Source organism: Chiloscyllium punctatum, chromosome 5 (assembly GCF_047496795.1).
Source record: "Chiloscyllium punctatum isolate Juve2018m chromosome 5, sChiPun1.3, whole genome shotgun sequence".
Lineage (NCBI taxonomy): Eukaryota > Metazoa > Chordata > Chondrichthyes > Orectolobiformes > Hemiscylliidae > Chiloscyllium > Chiloscyllium punctatum.
This window is the reverse complement of record NC_092743.1, coordinates 62,710,851-62,734,268: the sequence shown is the minus strand read 5'-3', so window position 1 is coordinate 62,734,268 and position 23,418 is coordinate 62,710,851. Positions and strand designations below refer to the sequence as shown.

Here is a 23,418-nt window from a genome sequence, read left to right as displayed (position 1 = left end):
CAGAATCCTGTCCTCACCACTTCATTCACTATGCTCTATTCATATGTCAAACTATGGCCTTGTAGCCAGCTCTATGCCCTGTAATACTCTGATGCTACCATTTTCTCATCTACCCATCCCCATCGCACAATACTCCCTAAGCCTACGCAACCTGCATGGTTTCTATCACCATATATGCCCTCAGTCATTTGGGATCAACTCATCTACCACCCATTACTCTTTACCCTTCCCTTGCTGTGCTAAATCAAATGTGCTAAATCATCATGGGCATTAATTAGAAGGCATTTGGACAGAAATTGAAGTTTCCTATCTCTCAATTGTCACTTGTGAAACAAAGCACATTCTCAATGATACAATACAATGTGCAATACAATGATACTGCAGTAAAAATCACCATAGTCTTATCAGACCGTAGAACTACTGCCTTGGAGAGTGTGGTACTGGCAAAGCACAGCAGGTCAGGCAGCATCCGAGAAGCAGGAAAATCGATGTTTCGGTCATAAGCCTTTCATCAGGAATTAGAGAAAGATGACTGGTGGTGGTTTAATTTGAGGATCGCCAGACATCAGGTGAGGGAAGAGGTTGAGAAGGAGAGTCCTTCATGGTAGCCTCAGTTTTACTGCAATGACAAATTCATGAGGAAAACATACATTTCACTTTAACATTCAACGACTTACCTAAGCAAACATTTGAGTTGTGGTTAATACCTTATGTAAATATATCCCTTGAATTCTTAAAATCACTAAATCAATAAACATTTCTATTTTCTATATCCAAAAATCTATATCTATATTACAAAAGTGGAGTTTGAAAAATTAGGTGTACAGAGCAAATCCTATAGTGGTGTTATATAGTCAGGTACTTGGAATGACCACTTTTCTAAATGGAATTTTTTTGGACGGTATCTTGATAACTTTGTAACCCCAATGAGTTTATGAACTTTTTAAGCACAATCATGCATTTTCCTAATCTCAAAGAGCGCCTTATCGCAACCAAGCTGTCTAAGGACCAGATCAAAAGGGGTGGTACTCCAATGGAGGACAAATATAAAAAGCTCCTCCAACACATACTATTTACACCCCATCACACTCTCACTCTTATATCCATACCCATTCATGAAATCTAATTCACTCTCCCCAATTCTCATGGCCCCCTGTATGCCATGCCAATGTAATGTCTACTTCTACAGTCACCTTTTTCTCTTCATGCTCCATTCCACCTCACTGAGTATCCTGGAAGGGTATAACTCCACTAACAATCAAGAAACTTAACACTATTTAATTGACACCATGTCTAACACACTCAACCTTCACTGTCTCCACCACTACATACAGAGTGCACCATGTACAAGATGTTCTGCAACAACTTACCAATGCTCCTTCAACAACATCTTACAGTCAGTGGCTTCTGCTACCTAGAAAGACAATTGTAACAGGTACATCGGACCACTATCACCTTTAGGACTCCCTACATTATTCTGACCTAGAAATAAATGCCGTTCTTTCACTCTCTCAGGTTCAAAGTTCAGGAACTCCCTTTTTAACATACTGTGGGTGTCTCTATACCCCTGAGGACGACAAAACAGCCCAGAAATACCCATATAGAAAACAAAGCTTAATATGTAAATTTCTATACTGCAGGTTACACTCTGTTGGGAGAAGTACTATCAGTCATGTTTTTGTAAAATTCATTCATGGAATACAGGCATTACTGTTTGGGTCTGCATTTATTGCACATCGGCAGTTGCCCTTGAGTTGGCGCAGAGCTGCCACCTCGAACTGCTGTAGTTCATGCAAAATGCTGGCTCAGCCAGTCACATCCACATCCTGAGCGAATATTTTTAAAAATTGGTGTGTGTAGACTCCTGGTGCTATCAGAGAGGGAGGTCAAGGATCTTGAACCAGCGGCTGTGAAAGAATGGTGATGTATTTCCAAATCAGGATGGTGTGTGGCTTTGAAATGAACTTGAAGGAGGTGGTGTTCCCACGTATCTGCTCCCCTTGTTCTAGGTGGTGGGGATCACAGGTTTGGAAGGCGCTAGGTAACTTGTTACAGTGCATCTTGTAAATACTCCTGCCACTATGCCTTTATGGTGAAGTGAGTCAATGTTGAAGCTTTTTGATAGGTGACCAATCAAGCAGATTACTTTGTCCTGGATGATAGCAATTCTCTTGAGTGTTGTTGGAGATGTCCTCATCCAGGCAAATGGAAAGTAATCTATCACATTCCTGACTTGTACCTTGTAGACAGTGGATAGTTTTTGAAGAATCAGGATGTAAAAGACTCACAGCAGAATTCCTAACCTCTCACTGGTCTTGCAACCAGAATATTAATATGGCTAGTCGAGTTCTGTTAGTGGCTAATGGTAGCCTCCACATTTTAAGGCTTATTAACATTAATTAACTTTTCTTAATAAATTGCACAGTTCCAAGGAATTGTGCATCATTGATAGATGTATTTTTAGATATTAAAGATGTCAAGGGATAGGGAATGGCAAGTGGGAATATGGCATTGATGATAGAGGATCGGCCACGATCTTACCGAGTGGCAAAGCAGGGTCAAAGGGCTGGATGGCCTATTCCTGCTCCTAGTTTCTATGTACAGTCCTCGCCACAGTTAACTATACAAGTAACACCTAACGCTGCATCCAAAGGATGCCTCACTCCCCATCCAAAAGATGTCTAAAGCCAACACCTCAAAGTATCCATGACCCCTACACACTGTGTCCTAGGACAGTTTCCAAAGGGGTATCCTGGCTATACGAAAGAAATAAACTGAGAACAGACCTGCTTTCCTGGTATAATCTCTAGTATACCTGGTACAGTTCTGAAGTGGTCATCCCAAACTCAAAACATTAATTCTGTTTCTCACTCTACAAAAGCTGAGTTTCTCCAGCGTTCTGTCTGTGTGTTTGATATCATCTTCGCCTCTTGGTTCCACATTCCAGTGCTTGCAAGGTGAGAAGAGGCAGCTGCTCATCATAAAAGCCAGCAGCCTTCAGGAACCATGGATGTCTGAATCACAACCTGCTCTCATGCCAGCTTCTGTGAAATTGAGAGAGGTCAGGTTGAAATGGAGGAGAGGGGTGTAGGACCTGCAGTTTTCAACAAATTTCATCAGTTTTAGAAATTTCATGGCAGTTCTCTGCCCTGATGAAAATCAGGAACCAAGTGAGTGGGCAAAGGTCTAGCAGGGAGTTCAATATGTGAAGTGTGAGGTCATTCATTTAAAATCTTAGAAAATAATTTTGAAAATGACACAAGCCAGGAACTATGAAGATTTTTGCATTCAGGCACTAAAAACACTAAAGTCCCGTGACAAGGTTAAAAAAATTAATGTAATATTAGGAAACTGGAATCCAGAAGGATGGAAGCAACTATTGTTTTCACCTATGGTTAGCTGCATCTGGATTTTTGGACCTGGGCATCATACTTTGAGAAGAAAATATTGGCAATGGAAGATGCACACTGCAATAATCGTCAATGAAATTATGTTAAAAGGGTTAAATTATAAGAACAGGTTGCGTAAATTAGACTTCTGTGCGATTGAGTATGGAAGATTGAGGAATTGGGATATTTAAGGTGGATTTGATATTGTAGTTAGTGAGAAACTACAATGGAATGTGGGTATCCACAATCACATCTTGTGCACAAACTCAAAACTCCGAGCCAGGCCATTCAGAGACAGGATATACTTTTACAGAAAAAGGATAGTGGAAATCTGACACTTGATTTGTTTCCAACAGGTTGCTGAGGCTAGAATCATTGAAAATTTCAAGATCACAAATGTTACATTTAGTTCGGCAAAATTAGTGTTGGGTTATAGGACAAAAGCAGCTCAATACAGTCAAGACATTATCTTGCTGTTTTTTTGGGCAGGTTCAAGGAATTGATGGATTAACTCCCCTTTCCAAATCACTGTAATTTCAATGATGACATAGGAAATCCTAGTCCACGGAAAGAAGCATTTCTTCTGGGATGGGATGCTCTTTGGAGGGTCAGTGTGGACCTTTTGGGCTGAATGGCCTGTTTCCACACTCTAGGGATTCTATGATTTTCTTCACCCTCCTTTTCTCAGCAGCATTTTGGCAGTATGTCTGCTGATGTTTCCAGGATGCCCAGGAATCTTGCTAGTTTTCACCATGCTTTGTCTAGTTGTGCCTATGCCTCCTGGTATCAGATGTATGTTCCATTCTGTTCCTAAAATGCAGTTAACATAGCCCAGATTATGAATGTGCAACAGCTACATCATCATTGTGCTTTATAATAGGCATTCATAGAATCATGCATGACAGAATAAGGCTATCCAGCCTATCATATCTTGTCGATTCTTTGAAAGGGCCGTCATTTTTATTTATAACCCTGCAAATTAGTCCACTTAAAGTACTTATCCAATGGTTTTTGAAATTTCCATGGAATTTGATTCCACCACAATCTCACCGCATTCAAAATACTAACAACACTTTGTGAAGAAAATTGTCCTCCTTTCCCATTTAGCTTCTGGCCAATTATTGTACATTAAATTGTACTTTCTAGCAGGAACTACTGGATAGTGATCAGAAATTGGAACCCTGGCTGATCTGGCATTCCCATGTATTGATTAGCTTAGCTTCGGAATGATTACTGACTCAGTTACATGTTGAAATAGCAACAGGTTTATTATATATTAATGAAACATCTACAGCTCTGTAGATTATGTCGTAGAGTCATTGAGGTGTCCAGCACAGAAAAAGGCCCATTGAAACTGCCCCATTCAAAAACAATTGTTTAACTGTTTCTATCTCACTCTGCTGAAACCATGATCGTTCTCCTTCCAAGTGTCTCAATCATGAGTCCTGTTACAGCATCAGAGGTGCTGTAACCTCTTACAAACCCTAATGTTATACCTAACCTGTGGCGCTTGAGACCGGCTTTAGCTGATGTAGCAGCACTTCACTGAAATTTGGACCAAGCACAAAGTGACAATTCAGCCTGGAATGTTTGTAGCCAATATGGCTCATACTAAACTGTAAGGAATGTGTTTTTCCAATCTCTTTGTAAACTTGTATTGTGGCAGCATTAAACCACTGCCCTTTGAGCTCTCTAAAAGATGCTTAATGAAGGCAGCTCACGAACGTTCCTGCAAGTCTCCATTCTTATAGACGGCTATAAGTGGACAGGCAAGGACATTATTCAAACTAAATTTCATTGTAAGAATTCCCATTCATTCTAGTTAAACATCTGTGTGCCCAAAATGTTAAGCCACCTGCTTTCTTTGAGAATGTGGTGATCCTTACTATTTACTTTAGATGTCCAGCATATCAAGATTTCTATTTCAACCCAGCAGAGATTGCTGTAGGTAACAATCATTTAGTAAGCACCAACTACCAGGAACAATCCAAATCTGGTTTAGTAACTTTAACTTTCTTTGCACAGATTACACTGACTACAATTGGTTATGGTGACAAGACGCCGAAGACTTGGGCAGGTCGTCTTTTAGCAGCAATGTTTGCTCTTGTAGGAGTGTCGTTTTTTGCTTTGCCAGCTGTAAGTACCACTATACTGTGTTTGCTATCTTTTTAATGTGGAACAATGTATAATGTCCAAATATGCATTGCGGACCCAATTTCTCTGACCTCCCCCTGAGTTCACAAGCACAAATCTTGAAAAAGAAATGGAATGGAGACAGTAAATGCTGCAAAAACTCAGTAAGTCTGACAGTATCTGTGGAGAGAGGATGTTTACATTCTGACGAAGAGTCATATGAAATTCAAACACTGACTGTTAGACTCTCCACAGATGCTGCCAGATCTACTGAATTCCTCAAGCAATTTCTGTTCTTATTTCAGATTTCCAGCATGTACAATATTTTGCTTTTTATTTAGAAATGAAAAATGGATACTGACATCATTACATCCGCACAGGAGAAAAGGGCTGAGGGGATGAAGCTTCCTAGTTCACTTAGTTTTGATCATGCACTTTTTTCAGTTGAGGTAGTTAAAATTCTAACTGCTTTAATAGGTACAATTTATTTTTTTAACTCCCACAAGGTGAGAATTATCTTTGGTATTTCAGCAAGCACTTCACTTCACCAGAGTATTTTAGAAGTGTGAAATAAAAACAAAGTATTAAAGAAACTCAATAAATTTGGCAGCATCTGTGGAGAGAGAAGTAGAGTTTGAATCTGAAAGGGGCTGAAAGATGCTTTTTAATGCTTTTGACAGAAGAGAAGAAGGAGCAAGTGGGGGCAGAAATGTGGGAAATGGGCCAGACGAGGATCCTATTAACCTCACTTTGGGGGTGGGGGTGGTGGGTAATTGGAGAGTTGGGCAAGATGTCAGAGGCCCCCTGTGGAAGATGGCATCATCACAATGGTTGTGATGGAGTCAGAAAAAAATGGGAGAATAGAATTGGATCCTTGAGGAATGGGAATGTGAGGAAGGACAGTCAGTTGTGGGAGTCAGTGGGGTTTGTACTGGAAGTTGGTGGAGTGCCTGACCCAGGAAATAGTGATAACAAAGAAGGGTTAGAGCCAACGATGGACTCGGTGAAGGCGAAAAGAGATGAAAATTGGAAGCAAAACTGATATGTTTTTCCTATTCTAGATGAGATCAGGAAATAGTAGCTGTGTATATCAGACAAGAGTTCGTGGGAACAAAAACATGTGTCATGCTTGAAAGAGCTCAGACAGTTGTCAAAACATATCTGCGAAGGCTGATTAAAGACATCTATACTGAAAATGTGTTGCTGGAAAAGCGCAGCAGATCAGGCAGCATCCAAGCAGCAGGAGAATCAACGTTTCGGACATGAGCCCTTCTTCAGAATTCCTGAAGAAGGGCTCATGCCCGAAATGTCGATTCTCCTGCTCCTTGGATGCTGCCTGACCTGCTGCGCTTTTCCAGCAACACATTTTCAGCTCCGATCTCCAGCATCTGCAGTCCTCACTTTCTCCTAAAGACATCTATATGCCAGTAACATTCTCCCCATTTTTAACATGGACAAGGAGTTGGCAGAATTCCTGCAGAAACAGCACAGAATAGTTTTCAGATTTTGACATTATCCTCTGAGTTTCATACAATTTCCACTTGAAAATATCATTATCTGTCGAGGAATTGTTAGTGATCACCGCTCCTTATCTGGAAAAAATATGGTGCCCTTAAATTTAGCAGTGGGACAAATGTGTGAGGATTACAAACTGACTGGCCATTGCTAAATTTTTGTGAGAGGAGTCATAGAGGTGTACAGCATGGAAACAGACCCTTAGGTCCAACCCGTCCATGCCCAACAGATATCCCAACTCAATCTATTCCCACCTGCCAGCACTCGGTCCATAACCCTCCAAACTCTTCCTAATCATATACCCATCCAAATGCCTTTTAAATGTTGCAATTGTACCAGCCTCCACCACTTCCTCTGGCAGCTCATTCCATACACGTACCACCCTCTGTGTGAAAAGGTTGCCCCTTAGGTCTCTTTTATGTCTTTCTCCTCTCACCCTAAATCTATGCCCTCTAGTTCTGGACTCCCCCACCCCAGGGAAAAGACTTTGCCTATTTACCCTAACCATGCCCCTCATAATTTTGTAAACTTCTATAAGATCACCCCTCAGCCTCCAACCCTCCAGGGAAAACAGTCCCAGCCTGTTCAGCCTCTCCTTATAGCTCAAATCTTCCAACCCTGGCAACATCCTTGTAAATCTTTTCTAAACCCTTTCAGGTTTCATAACATCTTTCCGATAGGAAGGAGACCAGAATTGCATGCAATATTCCAACAGTGACCTAACCAATGTCCTGTACAGCCACAAAATGACCTCCCAACTCCTGTAGGAGAAAGTGAGGACTGCAGATGCTGGAGATCAGAGCTGAAAATGTGTTGCTGGAAAAGCACAGCAGGTCAGGCAGCATCCAAGGAGCAGGAGAATCGACATTTCGGGCATGAGCCCTTCTTCAGGAATTCTGAAGAAGGGCTCATGTCCGAAACGTTGATTCTCCTGCTGCTTGGATGCTGCCTGACCCTGCTGTGCTTTTCCAGCAACACATTTTCAGCTCCCAACCCCTGTGACCAATAAAGGAAAGCATACCAAATGTCTTCTTCACTATCCTATCTACCTGCGACCCCACTTTCAAGGAGCTATGAATCTGCATTCCAAGTTCTCTTTGTTCAGCAACACTCCCTCGGACCTTACCGTTAAGTGCATAAGTCCTGCTAAAATTTGCTTTCCCAAAATGCAGCACCTCGCATTTATCTGAATTCAACTCCATCTGCCACGTCTCAGCCCATTGGCCCATCTGGTCAAGATCCTGTTGTAATCTGAGGTAACCCTCTTTGCTGTCCACTACACCTCCAATTTTGGTGTCATCTGCAAACTTACTAACTGTACCTCTTACGATCGCATCCAAATCATTTATGAAATGACAAAAAGTAAAGGGCCCAGCACCAATCCTTGTGACACTCTACTGATCACAGGCCTCCAGTCTGAAAAACAACCCTCCACCACCACCCTCTGTCTTCTACCTTTGAGCCAGTTCTGTATCCAAATGGCTAGTTCTCCCTGTATTCTGTGAGAATGTAACCTTGCTAACCAGTCTCCCATGGGCTGTCACCAATATTTGGAAAACGTTCAAGAATGAGGAGAAAAGGTACAGATGCTAAGTAAATGAGATGAGCCATTGTGGTGAATGGGACCAGGTAAACCTCATTGACTATGAGGATCTTGATTGAGGTTGTTAACCTGGGCCAATCAGGAAAGCCTTGGCTGACTCAATCTAACCAGGAAATTAGAATTGTTGTTTTACCAGAATCCACGATAGACTAGGAAGCACATGATGATCGGTCAACAGGATTTGATGTTGATAATCTCATGCAGCAGAGTTATAGATGTCCTCAAGTTTAAGGAGGATAAAATGACCAATCAAGAGTGCATTGGAATTGTTGAGATGTACAGGTGATTAAGGCATGAGTGAAGTTTTCAACACCAAATCAGTTAAGGCAGGAGTGAACTTGGACACTGTCTCACAGTTAGAGAAGGATGACCTTATTAATGGCAGGAATAAACTCAAGGTGAGGAAGTGTAGTTTGTACTTTGGAGTTGGGAGTGGAGCGTCAGTCTTCACAATTCAAAGACATTTCTGCTCATTCAATACTGGATTGAGGTAAACAGAGCAGGAAAACATTACTACATTTTAAATGTCAGGAAGAACTTGAAAGTTATTCAATACTTAGGATAATCTGTCAGGCTGATAACAGACAAAACATTGGAGATGTCAAAACACATTGGCATAATGAGAGAATTGACTGCAGAAGTAATGAGCTTTGGTGGGTGGCCTTTTATCATCCTTGTTGTATTGTCACACTAAAAGCGAAACCTAAAATTTTATACATGGCTAATTTCAAACACTTTTAATACCTTTCATCACCTCACCGCTTTCAGCTTTTTGAAAAACTACAATTCCTTATTAAATCGATGAACTGCTTCTTAGTAATAGAAGCCAGCATTCTTCCCTCATCATTTTTCATTATTCTCCTGGCCGCTAAGTTGTACTCAGGATTTTTAAGATCTTATTTATCCTCCACTGACCGAATCCCAAGGCTTTTAAAAAGATGCAGGTAGGTTGTGTCATAGTTCCTCCATTCCTGTTTTATTCCAGATTATCATCATCTTCACATTTTTAAAACTTGCTGCATGGAAGTTTATAACGTCCTGATCTGTAGCACCCTCATGTGGAAATACTGAGATTTCAGCTGCTGATAGGTTATAGGGAGCAACGCAGGAGAAATGTGTTATCAATATGAAACAGTTCATTGCAGAGGAAATAAGTAGCATTAATCAGAAATCATATATTAATTTAAAAATTTCATGCATTTTCATTTTTACTGTGACCCATCAAAACATTTACAGCACATTATGATATTTTAAGAATTGGCTAGTGAAACAGTTGTATAGCACTGAGACTTAAAGGGTCAGGAGTCCAGTTTATATAAATTATGTTCTGTTCCTTTGGGTTTAAAAAGCTGTGGGGTGAGCTAATAGAAGCTTTGAAGCAAATCATAAAATTACTTCATAGAACAGATATAGGAAAAAGGTATTTCTTCTAGTGGACATTATTTAAGTTTGAGGGAAGCAACTCAGGAATGAAATCAGAAACAACTTCTTCTTTGTAAAGGTAGTGGAAAAAGGTAGTGGCCCGGCCCCACACCTTTGTGTTTTGACTGAGGGCCCAGACATTCATTAGTCTCTTGAAGCACATCACCCCCTGCTTGATTGATCGCTTTGGCTGTCTGATGTCTGGAATCAATTTAATTACACAAAGTTAAGAAGTTTCACATTATTTCAGCTTCAGTTGTTGAAACTTCAAAGACTCTGGATAATGGACATTTTTGCTGGTCTATGGTAAAAAGGAGGGTTTTTTTTAACATAGTGGGAAGTTGTCGATGAACAACTTTAAAAATAAATTTAAATATGGTCAGTGGGTATTGCTGGCTAGACTCCATTATGTTATTAGGAAAGGATGTTCAGGAATTGACACAGCTGTTTTCACTGGCAGCCTTCACTATAGGGTTCTATATGATTATAGTGTGTGAATGGACATGAAGTTGCCATATCCTGGAATCAAGACATAAGATTGTCATCGAGTTATTTAAGGGGAGTTGTAGCCTGGCGTGAGGGAAGTAAGGAGTTATAGGGTTTTTTTTGATAAGAGATTGCATAATTTGACATAATATTCCTGAGGAGAACTTTTTAAATTTGTTTCAAAAGGTTCCCTCATGCAGACAACACTTCATTAGATCTCTGAGGTGAACCACAGCTCTTTAAAAAGCTGGCCTGACTCCATGAATAGGCCACATCAGTGTCCACAATGGATTTGGGAATGCCAAATGTGTGCTTATGCCGTGAACCAATTCAAGCCCATAGAAAGCACTTATGAAAATCTGAAAGCCTGAGAAGGGGGTCATTTTTAAAGGCTCCCTGATCCGACTCCACGAAAATTACATCAATATGTGTAGCCACGATGTATTTAAATGGTGGAAGAGAATAGTTTCTTTAGCAATCATCTCTATCGGATTACAACCCTTGCAGTGAAATTAATTTTAATCTCCAAGGCTTTGAGAGCTTTAGTATACTAGTTACTTGATTTTATGATGTAATCAATTGTGAATTATATCTATGATTCTTGTCATATTCACTACCGCTCAAGGGGTCTAAATAATATTTATTGTGGTTACATTGCATATTAGGATTTGTCTTTAATATGTTTTGAGCTTTTATATAAACACAGTGACTGAAACATCTTATTAAATGAAAAATTGATGTTAGGTTTGATTTATTTTCTATTTGCAGCATTTCATAATGTTTATTTTTCTTTAAGGGCATTCTTGGCTCTGGGCTGGCTCTTAAAGTTCAGGAGCAGCATCGTCAAAAGCATTTCGAGAAAAGAAGAAATCCTGCAGCAAGCTTGATTCAGGTCTGGTGGCTAAATGTTCAAAATCTATTACAGTTACCAAAGAAATTGAAATCAATATTTTGGTCTTCTAAAAGGAAAATTAGTTTGTCCACTTGATTTTTTTTTCAATGTTAATGGCTGTAATGGTATGAGGGGAACTATGCCTTCATGGAGTCATAGAAACTCAAAGCTCAGAGTGAGGCCATTCAGTTCATTATGTCTGTGCTTACTCTTTGAGCACTTGCATTTGTTTGTCTGTATCCCTGTCATTTTCTCATCCACAAGTACAGTTCAACTCCCTTCCAAAATTATTCATAGAACAGTACCTCACAGTACTGTTGTGCTGATATTTTATCCTACTCTAAGATTAAACTAACCTACATACTCTTTATTTTATTATCATCCATGTGCCTATCTAAGAGTCACTTAAATGTCCCTAATGTATCTGACTCTACTACCACCACTGACAGTGCACTCCACATATCCACCACTCTCTGTGTAAAGAACCTACCTCTGAAATCTCACCTAAACCATCCTCCAATCACCTTAAAATTATGCCTCCTTGTGACAGCCATTTCCGCCCTGGGAAAATGTCTCTGGCCATCCACTGTATCTATGCCTCTCATCATCTTATGCATCTCTATCAAGTCACCTCTCTTTCTTCTTCACTCCAATGAGAAAAATCCCAGCTCCCTCTACCTACCCTCCAGTCGTGGCAGCATCCTGGTAAATTTCCTCTACACCCTATCTAAAGCTTCCACATCCTTCCTATAATGAGGTGACCAGAACTGAACACAAAGTAGTAGTGAGCTTAAGGTGATTGGAGGATGGTTTAGGTGATAATGTTCCAGATCCCAAAATGTGTCTTCTTATCTCCCTTCAAAATCTTTTGTTAATGTTGTCAAATCCATGATCTCTACTTGTTGGCCTGTGCAGTAGAGAGTTCTCTATCTGCTCTATCATACCCTCTCTCATTATGAAGACCTCTGAGGTTCACCTCATCACCTTTATTGTTCCTTCTTTTCCAACTTCCTCAAAACTGAATCCTTTACCTTTGTCAACCTCTTGCTAAACTTTACATCTTTCTTGAAATATGACGCATCAAATAACCACTCCAACTGAGGCCTACCAGGTCACTTATAACTTTTCCACATAATGTCTTTACTCTTATATTCCTTCTATTTTACAAATCGTAAGTAAACCATTTGCTTTTAGTCTCCTTATCAACTTACATTGCCATCTTTAAGGATTAGTGTGAACAGATACTAAGGTGTCTCTGCTCATTGGATTTGTTCAAACTGGTCCCATTTATAGTATGCTGTCTTTCAAGATCAGTTCTTTCAAGGCATATACCTTCACACTTATCACTACCAAATTTTATCTGCCTTGCCCATTTCACCATTCCATCTAAGTCATCCTGACATCCTCATTACGATCTACTACTTTACCAAGTTTTGTATCATCTGCAAACTTCATAATGTGTTCCCTGTAGCAGATTTATATCATTTATAAACATTTTCAAGTGTATTCAATCATAATTAACCTTTGGAAAAACTGCTCAAGCCATTTTATGTTCTAAAATATACTTTCCTTCTGCCACCACTCCCCCGATTTCAGTCACTGAGTCAATTTTGCATGTGTGCCATTTTCTCCTTAATTCCTAACCCTCTTATGTGGAACTTTGTTGAATCCTTCTGAAAATCCATATATGCAGCATCTACTGAACTACATTGATCAGTTTTCGCTGCTATCCTATTAAAGGAATAAATCATACTAATGTATTTCTAAATTAAACTTTATTTTGTTCCTAACAATGGTTTCTAGTAACTTCTCCACCATTGATGTTTGACTGGATCATTTACAATCTTTCCACTTTCTTGACGAGCTGTGTAACATTAGTAGCCCTTCAATCTACCAAAAGTATTCCTGTATCCAAAGAATTGAAAGATTCCAACCAATGAATCTACCATTGTTTATTTTAGCAACCATTTCATCTGGACTAGGTGACTTAAGCAACTTTCAGTGGAGATAATCTATTTGTACATCTTTATCTGCAGCTCCTGCTGACTATAATTTCGCTCACTTTTAATCTAGTCATCGCATCATTCACTTCTTTTATGAAGATGAATCCAAAGTATTCATGTAATCAACTTTATCCACATGAAGATTTCCCTTTTCATCCATAAAAAGGCCTAGCTAGATACGTACACCTGTATGTTTATTTTAGGATTCAATTTAATGTGGTCTGATCATGTATCTTCATAATTTGTTCTGTCATCCTGTATTAATTGTTTCATCAATTCACCCCAATATTTTCTGTAATCTTACCGCTTTGTAACTGTCCCTTGCTTGCCATTGTCACAATGAGTCATAAGCCTCTTCAGTCTGCTTTTATTTTAGCTATTGTTTTTTTTTGTCACCCAGGGCACATTGGTCTTGAAGGCTTCCCGTTTTTCTTTCAAAGGAATAAGCTAATTTACATCTACACTGTCTCTTCCCTAAATGCCCTTTATTGCTTCATTAATGTTTCACCCTTTAATTGCCTTTTCCAGTTTAGCTGTCTAGGTCAATCCCTTCTTGAAACACTGACACGAGTTGTTTCTTAGATGTGCAGTTTTGCCTTTGATTAGTTGCTGGAAACCAACTCATTTGGACGATGTCTTACTACAACATAGTCCAGTTGTCCTACTTCATTTTGAGAACCAGATCCAAAACTACTGTCTTCCTTGTTAATTGTGAAGTTGGTTCCTGAAGAAGGGCTTATGCCCGAAACGTCGATTCTCCTGTTCCTTGGATGCTGCCTGACCTGCTGCGCTTTTCCAGTAACACATTTTCAGCTCCAATCTCCAGCATCTGCAGTCCTCACTTTCTCCTTTACACATATTCCCCTGCTTTACTACCCTTAGTATTCTGATTTCTGTACCTGTATTACATAAGTATTGCTTCAAGATTTTAGTTAATCTATTACCTACGAGTTTGCTCATCTATCATCTTCTCACTGTCTGTAAAACCTCTATCTGTTCCTCAACCAAGCCAAATGAGAGTCAGTGCTAGAGCCCATCCAATGAATACTTTTAAAATTTAGAACTGAGACATTATATAAAGGATAAAGAAGAAAATGTGATGGGGATTGATATGTAAGTTTGTGGGTGACACCAAGGTTGGCTGGGTGGTTGACAGGGAGGAAGAAGGTCTTGGGTTACAGGAAAATATAGATGGATTGCTCAGATGGACAGATCAGTGGCAGATGGAATTTAACCCTGATAAATGTGAGGTGATGTACTTTGGAAGAAATAATGAGATGAGAGATTATTCAATGAATGGCAGGACACTAGGAAGGCGGAGGAATAGAGGGATCTTGGGGTGCTTGTCCACAGATCCCTGAAGATGGCAGGACAGGTTAATAGCTAGATCAGTTGTGGCATAGATTAAAAGAGCAGGGAGGTTATGTTGGAGTTGTACAAAGTTTGGTTAGGCCACTGCTGGAGTTCTAGTCACTACACTTTAGGAAAGATGTGATTGCATTGGAGGAGGTGCAGGTGACGTTCAGCAGAATTTTGCCTGGGATCGTGCAGTTTAGCTGTGAAGAAAGGCTGGATGTACTCGGAATTTTAGAGCAGAGAAAACTTGATAGAGGTGTATAATGTTCTGAGGGGTGAGGACAGGTGAATAGAAAGCTGTTCCCCTTAGTTGAAGTTTCAGTAACAAAAAAGCATAATATTAAGGTGAAAGGCCAGGAGTTTTAAGGGGAATTTGAGGGTTTTTTTTCACCTAGAAGTGGGGTGAGTCTGGAATGCACTGCTTGGGAGGGTAGTGTTGAGAGTGTGTTGCTGGAAAAGCACAGCAGATCAGGCAGCATCTGAGGAGCAGGAGAATCACCGTTTCAGGCAGGAGCCCTTCATCAGGAATGGCTCTGGCCCAAAACGTCGATTTTCCTGCTCCCCAGATGCTGCCTGACCTGCTGTGCTTTTCCAGCAACACACTCCCAACTCTGATCTCCAGCATCCGCAGACCTCCCTTTCTCCTACTTGGGAGGGTAGTTGGGGTGGGAAACCTCGCAATCTTTAAAAATACCAGTTTCAATACTCACACATATATGGCACTGGGAGTAATGCTGACGTTTGAGATCCTGTTATTTTTTTAAAATCTTTCCTGACTCCTAAACTCTGTTAGAAGGACTAGAACACTTTATACTTATGTGGTTGTTTCTAACAGAGACCACAAGTTTCTTTTAATTGTTGCCCTTCCCTCCGCCCCCCCCCCTCCCCACCCCACAATATTCTGCACTCATCTACTGTTCTCCTTTACTCTCGAAGCTGGGAGGTAATGCACCTTTTGGAAATCAAGTGCATAATTACAACAATGTCTGTTTATGGCCCTTTAGAATTCTCAACACTATTGCATGTGTACTTGTTCATTTCTGTCTTCTATGCAATCAAAGAAATGGTGAATAAAGATGGTTAACGCTGATTGACCTCACCTGGAATATCGTGTCCACTTCTGTGCACCAGACTTTAGAAAGAATTTGAAGACTTTAGAAACGGTACAAATGGGCTAATCAAGTGTTGGTGACCGAGTGAAATGGCCATTAGTATGCCAATTAGTTGCTTGGGTCGGTAACCAGATGAACTTTAGTTGTTTCCACAGCTGGTGATATGCCCTAACATTGGGAACATGTTGGTCTTCCTTAATAATGCCTTTTGGTACCATTTTATCTCTGCTTCTGCCTGTCACCTCTCCACCGAGAGAAAATCCCAGCCTGTGGAAAAATATTACATTTGTTCTCCGGAACCAGTTAAAAGGCTACAGTAACCAGTTTTCCCTATCCAGATCTGTGCTTGGTCTCTGTTTTAGGTTAGAATGTGGATGAGAATTTAACAATCTGTCCATCAGAAATACAGAAACAAATACCTGCAACATCCTGATAAAATTATATTCTTTTTAATTCTCTGTCCTCTTATGTTATATCTGTTTCTTTTTGCTATTTCCTGGTCACCTGTCTCATTCAAATTAGTTTAGTTTAAACCTTCTCTGAGTACCAACTAATTTCTCAATGAGAACACTGGTCCTAGCTTCAATCAGTTAAAACCCACCCATCTTATGGACTTGACTGCTAGGCCAGCATTTATTGTCTAGTTGCTCTTGGGTAGATGGTGATGAGCTGGCTTCTTGAATTGCTATAGTACATGTGTTTTAGGCACCCACAATGCTGTCAGGGAGGGAGTTCCAGCATTTTGACACAGAAACAGTGAAAGAATGGCATTACATTTCCAAATCAGGATTGTGTATGGCTTGGAGGTGAACTTGCATGTGGTGTTGTTTCCTTGTACCAGCTACCCTTGTCCTTATAGATGGTGATGGTTGGAAGGAGCTGTCCAAGGAACCTCTGTAGTGCATATTGTAAATGGTACGTGCTGCAGCTACTCAGCATCAGTGGTGGAGAGAATGGGTGATGGTGGATGGGGTGCTGATTAAGTGAGCTGCTTTGACTTGGATGGTGTCAATCTTCTTGACTGCTTAATAAGCTGATGACCAATCTTATTATGGCCTTAAATCCAATTTCTGGCATGCTCCCACAAAACCATTGACCCCTCGTGATAAAAAATCTGTGTACCTCATCTTTGAGTATATTCAATGTCTAAACCTTCACTGATTAGGAAAGTAGAATTCCGAAAACGATTGATCCTCCATGTGCTTATCTCCCATTAATTCCCCAAACTATCCCTGGAGAAGACCAACATGTTCTACAGTTATTCTTTTCCTTTTTAAATGCATCTTGGGCATCTTACTGTCTGTTTTTATATTTCTGTCTAGCCACTGTCATTTTTGTTCAGATATTCCTTGCTGTTTCAAAATACTGTCCAATCCTCTGACCTACCATAAATCTTCTTATAATAATTTTCTTTTTCTTGCAGTGTAATACAACCTTCAACTTCCTAGTTAGCCATGAATGCTGTGTCCTATCCATAGTCTTTATTTTCACCAGAATATATCTTGGCCAAACGTTGTACAATACCTTATTAAACATCTGTCAGATTCCCACCGTCTACTGTTCTCCATACCATCTTGACATGGTCCTACCCTCCACACCATTCTCCACAACATCCTGACGTACTCCCACTCTCCACACAGTTCTCCCCAACATCCCTGATGTACTCCCGCTCTCAACATCATGACATGGTCCTACTCTCCACACTGTTCTCTCCAAAATCCTGACGCTCTCCCACTCTCCACACTGTCCTCTGTAATATCCTCTCACACCCCCAACCCTCCCATCTGCTACACTGCACGCTATAGTATTTTGACACATCCCCATTCTTCACCCTGTCCTCACCACACCATACACAGTTCCACCTTCTATAGTGACTAGCTATTAACTTTGATAACAAGCATAAATGCCATTGGAATTGTATGAGATCGGGAAATCTCAAAAAACACATGCTGCATTGAACGAATATTTGAATGGTTTTGAGCTCTTTGCTTGACTGCCAAGGTCTGTCTTCTGCTCACAAGGGATCCTGAGTTGTATTCATTGGATCTGTTAACCAATGGCAGCATATATTGATGAGGGGATGGCTGGTGATATGGAGTATGTGGGTTTCCAAAAGGTTTTCAATACAGTTCCACACAACAGATCTGAGAGGAAAGTTACAAGCTCATCAAATAAAAGAAACAGTAGCAACATGGATACAAAATTGGCTCAGAGATCGAGGATTAAGGGATCTGGTTAATGGGTATTTTTGGATTCAGAGGGAGATTGGTAGTGGAGCTCCTCCAGGGGTCATTATTAGCCCCTTTCTTTCCTGATTTCTATAAATGGTTTAGATCTTCGTGTTTCAAGGGCAACTTCAAAATTTGCAGATGACACAAAACTTGGGAGAGTTGTAATATATGTGAACAATGTAGAATGGTAAAATATGTCAACAAGTTGAAGTGTTTGGATATATGTCAGGTAAGGGTTAATGCAGAGAAGTCTGAGGTGATGCACTTTGGTACGAAGAGAGCCAATATAAAATAAATGGCACTATCCTACAGTGTATGCATGAGCAGAGAGAGCTGAGTTTATATGTCCGTAAATCATTCAGTGTGGCAGGCCAAGTAGATTTGTTAATAAAACATAGTATTCCATTCTTCATATCAGGGTATAGAGTGCAAGTGCAGGGAGGTTTTGGTGAACTTGTATAGGACACTGGTTAGATATCAGCTAGAGTACTGCGTACAGTTCTGGACACCATACTCCATGTCCCTAACTTACTCAGCTCAGACATGAGACATAGGTAAGAATTCTGCTCCTTTTAGTTTTGTGTGTTATGGGGAAATGCTTATGAATGCTTTGGATAGAAGGCAGAAAATGTTTACAAGAATGGTTCCAGCGATGAAGCACTTCAGTTGTGATGGTAGATTGCAGAGACTGAGTCTGTTTTTCTTGGAGAGAAGGCTAAGAGGAGATTTAGTCAAGGTTTTCAAAATCATGGGCTGGACAGAGCAAGCAAGGCGAAATAGTTCCTCCTTGTAAATGAATTAAGGACTAGAGGTTACAGCTTTGAAATGCTTTGTCAAAGAAGCAAATTTCTTCACACACCGAGTAATTAATATGTGAAATGCCAGGATGTTTGGTCGAGGATGGTTCAGTTGAGATATTCAAGAGGGTATTGGATGATTATTGAAATAGAAGTAATGTATAGGGTTACTGAAAAAAGGTGGGAAACTGGTACTGAATTAGAATGTTGAGGCTGAATGGCCTGCTACAATGTAAGAATTCTGCACAGAGAAATTCTGGGATAGGATGTAACCATGGGGAGAATTGTCACCTGTTTAGAATAATTTACCCTAGCTCCAGGATCAGTTTGGAGACTTGGTGTTAGAGGCAGGGCCTCATTAGCTTGGTGTTTCCATATCCCTAACTTACTCAGCTAAAACATGTGAGACATAGGTCAGAATTCTGCTCCTTTTAGTTTTGTGTGTTATGGGGAAAATCACCAGTCTTGGAGTCAGAGTCGGAGTACAATTACAGAGTTTATTGTACAAGGAAATACCGTAGCTCTGGGGAGAGAAAGACCCCAGCAGTACAGTGGTCAGCTGCGATTCTTCTCATCGACCCAGAGGACATGTCAAGATACTTTTATACATCTATGATACAACAGGTCAGTGATTATTGTCCTTTGTAACACAGTTTGTTCATGGTATGCAGAATTGTAGATAGTTTCAATCTTGTCATTATCAGTTCCATTGCAGCCTTTGTTAATTTCAGTGCAGTTATTGTCAGTTCCAGTGTAGACATTGTCAGTTTCAATGTCTGCGCGGAAGTCCATTACTCTAGTAATGGGCGCTAATTGCCCTTCCTGAGGAGTTCAATTACTGCAGCCCTGGCTATTAGCACTTTGTATTGAGTCCGTATCAAGCTGTTAAGCATTTCTATCGAAGGTGTGGCTGGACCCAGGCACTTCAGCGGCGCGTGTATGTTACTTATGTGTATTCTCTCCATCACCTGCCTTAAACTAGGTTGTGCGTGCATTGTGCTGGCATTCTGCTGGCCCCAGGCAGTGTCTGTATTTGCTCTGCTGTCTCTCTCCATATTGTGGTCTGGCGGCCATCTTGTGTGTCAAGTGGCCAACCGGTAGCTCAATGGGCATCTTGTGTGTCCGTGTGCATAGTGTCACCCTGCCCCGTGCCATCTCCCACTTCACTTCCCCCCCCTTTGTGGTCAATGAGGTGACTTCAGAGATCTCCCGCAGGCCACCCAAGTTACATTGTGCTAATTGATAATCCACCACGTAACATGTCTGCTGTGTAGAGTCTGAGTTCAGCCAGCTCTATCTTAATTGTTTCCAGAGATTTTGAGGTACTATTGCCTCAGATAGTCAGGCCTCATACATGATGATTTTGTTTTTTAGTGCTGACTTCCCCCGCCCTCCCCCCCCCCAAAAAAAAGATAGAGATCCCAGGAATCCATATCCCAATGATGACCCCAAAGTGGTGGGAGCCTGCCTGTTAGCACAGAACTCCTGACTGATGAAGGGGGTCACTATCCTTCTCCAAACATGTCCCGGGTTTGGACATGGGTACAGTATAGGGCGTAATTGTCCCTAGTGCAAACAGATTTGGGAGTTCTGGGTATCTGTCACGTAAGTCCCCTTAGAGAGAAAAACTAATCTCTTCGCTGCTCGGTAACAGCAATTGTCCTGCTCTTCCATTTGTCTGTCCACCCATGTAGCCTCCAAACCCCCTTGTTGGTAAGTATCGAATGGGTACGTCCATGTAGCAGAGCTGACATAGGTGCCATTACACTGTCCACATATGAATTGACTGCCACGGTCACATTCAAGCATGCCTGCTCGCTGTAGGTGCAGGTAAACTGTCCCCCTGGTGACCGTACAGTGTTGATAAGTGAACAGAGTCTGGCCGCATGAGTCGTTTTTGGGAACCAGAGCATAAACGCATCCCCATCCCCTGCCCTGTGGAACAGAGTGGGTAATTACTGGGTTTTAAATGGGTCCTTCCCTTCCCTTGGCTGGGGGACCGGCCCCGTGGACCTGTGATCCCGTTCACACCTACCCTGGAGTCCCTGCTTGTATTTCCCTATCTGCGCTCCTGAGATATCTACTGTATACAGGTCATGAGGGGTCCACACCGGGGTGGCCACAAATAGGGATTCCACTGATCGCGCCAGTGGGTAGCAGACAGCTCAGTTCCCATGCAAGCTTACATGGGTTTTATAGAAGAGGTTATCCTCAAATCCTGACATGCTCCCGACAGTTGTGACACTTAAACACAGTGACATACATACAGGTTTTTACGTTTTGCTGTTAAAATAAAGTTAACAGTCAAAGTCTTTGTTTTTATCAGGAGGTATAATTATACTTCTGGATGGTTTGTTCTGTTGTATTTTTAGTACCCCCACCTGGATGACCGTTTTGTCTGCCGCTCCCTGTTTGGACCTGGGGGCAGGTCAGTGACATTAGTTTGGTCACAGGAGTCTTTAAGCTGTTTTAGTTGGGTCCAGTGCTTCCATGTGCCTTTTCCTTGAATATCTATACAGGCACAGGTTGTCCCCATTTATTATCACATCGTATGGCCTATTTCCACTCCATTGCCTGGTTTGTCAGGCAGTGCTTGCACTAGGACCCGGCTTCCTGCTACTGGGACTTCAGGGAAGAATTCGACTTCCCCTGCCCTATCCTTTTTGTCCTGTTTATCAATTACAGATTTCCGCATCCCTTTCAATTGGGCGCTTAATTCTATCACATACTGCCAAACTTTGCCTTTTAGCGGACTCACATCGGTGCCACCTGTGATTATTGTTTCTGACAATTGCGTTGTTTGCCCAGTCATTAATACACATGGTGTTAGCCTGGTTGGCTGATTAGTGGTGGCTGTTAATCTCATTAGTATGGTCGGCAGCACTGCAGCTCATGTTCTGCCTGAGGTTTGCATAGCCTTAGCTAAAGCATTTTGAGCCTTCTATTCATTCTCTCTTCCTTGAGGTCTGGAGGTGATAGGAAATGTGAAACCTTTTGGTAGACATTCTTCATGACTTTTCCTATAAAAATGTGTCCTTTGGTCAGAGTCTATCTGGAGGGGTACCCCCCACCCCCCCCCCCCCCCCCCCCCCCCCCCGGCTAGGGATTACCACCTCTGTTAATATTCTGGCTACAGTGGTTGCAGTGCAGCTTTTGGTTGGGAATGCTGCTACCCACCCATTATAGAATTGATCTATGATGACCAGGCTGTACGTTTTTCCCACGGGAGGGTAATAGTGGCCCTGTAAAATCCACCTGAAGGTGTTCCCAGTGTCCTATCCTAACGTTTATGGGACTCCCTGGGTTATGTTACACACAAAACATGCATCTGCGGCAGTACATGGCTACGCCTCTTCCCATTCCCTTCCACCACCACTCTCTCCCTAAACTTGCTATCACAGCCTCTCTATCTGTATGGGAGAGCCTGTGGTGCAATTCAAGCAATGTGTTCTATATACACGCTGGTGCTGCCACCTTATCTGCTCACCTCTAGACACCATCCTCCTGTTTGAATGCCCCTTGCAGTTTCCATTGCTCGCTCTCTTTCTGCGGGAAGTCCTCCTGCAGCTGCTGAATTTGGATAGCGCCTTTCACTAATTCAGTAGTGGCTATTGCAGTCCTGTTAATGGCTTCTTGCTCTAGGGATTTCTGAGCTGCTTGGTCTGCTGCCTGGTTTCCTTTGAATTCTACCCATTTTGGACTCGTTTGCTGGTTCTTTTTGATGGGCTTTTATTTTTATTACTGCAGCCTCTGGCTGTTTACTGGCACGCAATAATGTTTGAATTCTTAGTGTCTGATAGGGGTTCCTCCTGCAATGGTGAACCCCCTTCTACCCCATGTCACCATGTAGTGATGGACTACACTGAAGGCACATTGATTGTCTAGATATGTGTATGTATATATCCGGACGTAACTATTTCTAACTTATCATTTACAGCCCTCCTGTTTGGGGCGACCCTGCTACATATTTTCGTGACCTGTTACGAAGAGGGTCACCTCAGCTGCGTCTAGGGGGTTATCCTTTTACTCTTCCCCTAACCTCATCCCTATCTATACCCCCACAGCTGTGCGGTTCCCTCCGCTGGGTTTTCTCCCGTATCCCTAGCTATTACCACGGACCGACTTGGGGGTAAAAAGAAGTGTCTCCCACAATGCCCTTCTCAATTGGAGACGGCCCTCAGTTTCCCTGTGTTTAGCATCTCTACTTAGGTATGTTTAGTGTGGATAATGACATTCCCTGTCATTACTCTGGGCTTGCTAACCCTAATGGTCCAAGGCAGTGCAGTTTAAAGCTGCTATGCACCTGGGCAACCTGGTGACTACTGGGTTTGAGTAGTACCCTATGGGCCTTCTCCTGCTATCATGGTCTTGGGTGACCACTGAAGAGTAAAACCCTCCCTCATTTCAGTGGATGTGAAAATCCTCGCTGGGATCTGGCAGCCCTAGCCCGGGGCTGAAATGAGTTGGGTTTTAAGCTGT

General features: G+C 41.6%; 1 protein-coding gene across 1 annotated transcript in view; it reads left to right on the top strand.

Moving 5' to 3' along the window:
• Positions 1–23,418, top strand: part of kcnq3 (potassium voltage-gated channel, KQT-like subfamily, member 3) — a 424,966-nt gene that overhangs the window by 301,271 nt on the left and 100,277 nt on the right. Inside the window, exons 6-7 of the mRNA XM_072570436.1 lie at positions 5,415–5,525; positions 11,345–11,440. Of these exons, the coding sequence (XP_072426537.1) occupies positions 5,415–5,525; positions 11,345–11,440 (207 nt within the window). The remainder of the gene's footprint in view (positions 1–5,414; positions 5,526–11,344; positions 11,441–23,418) is intronic.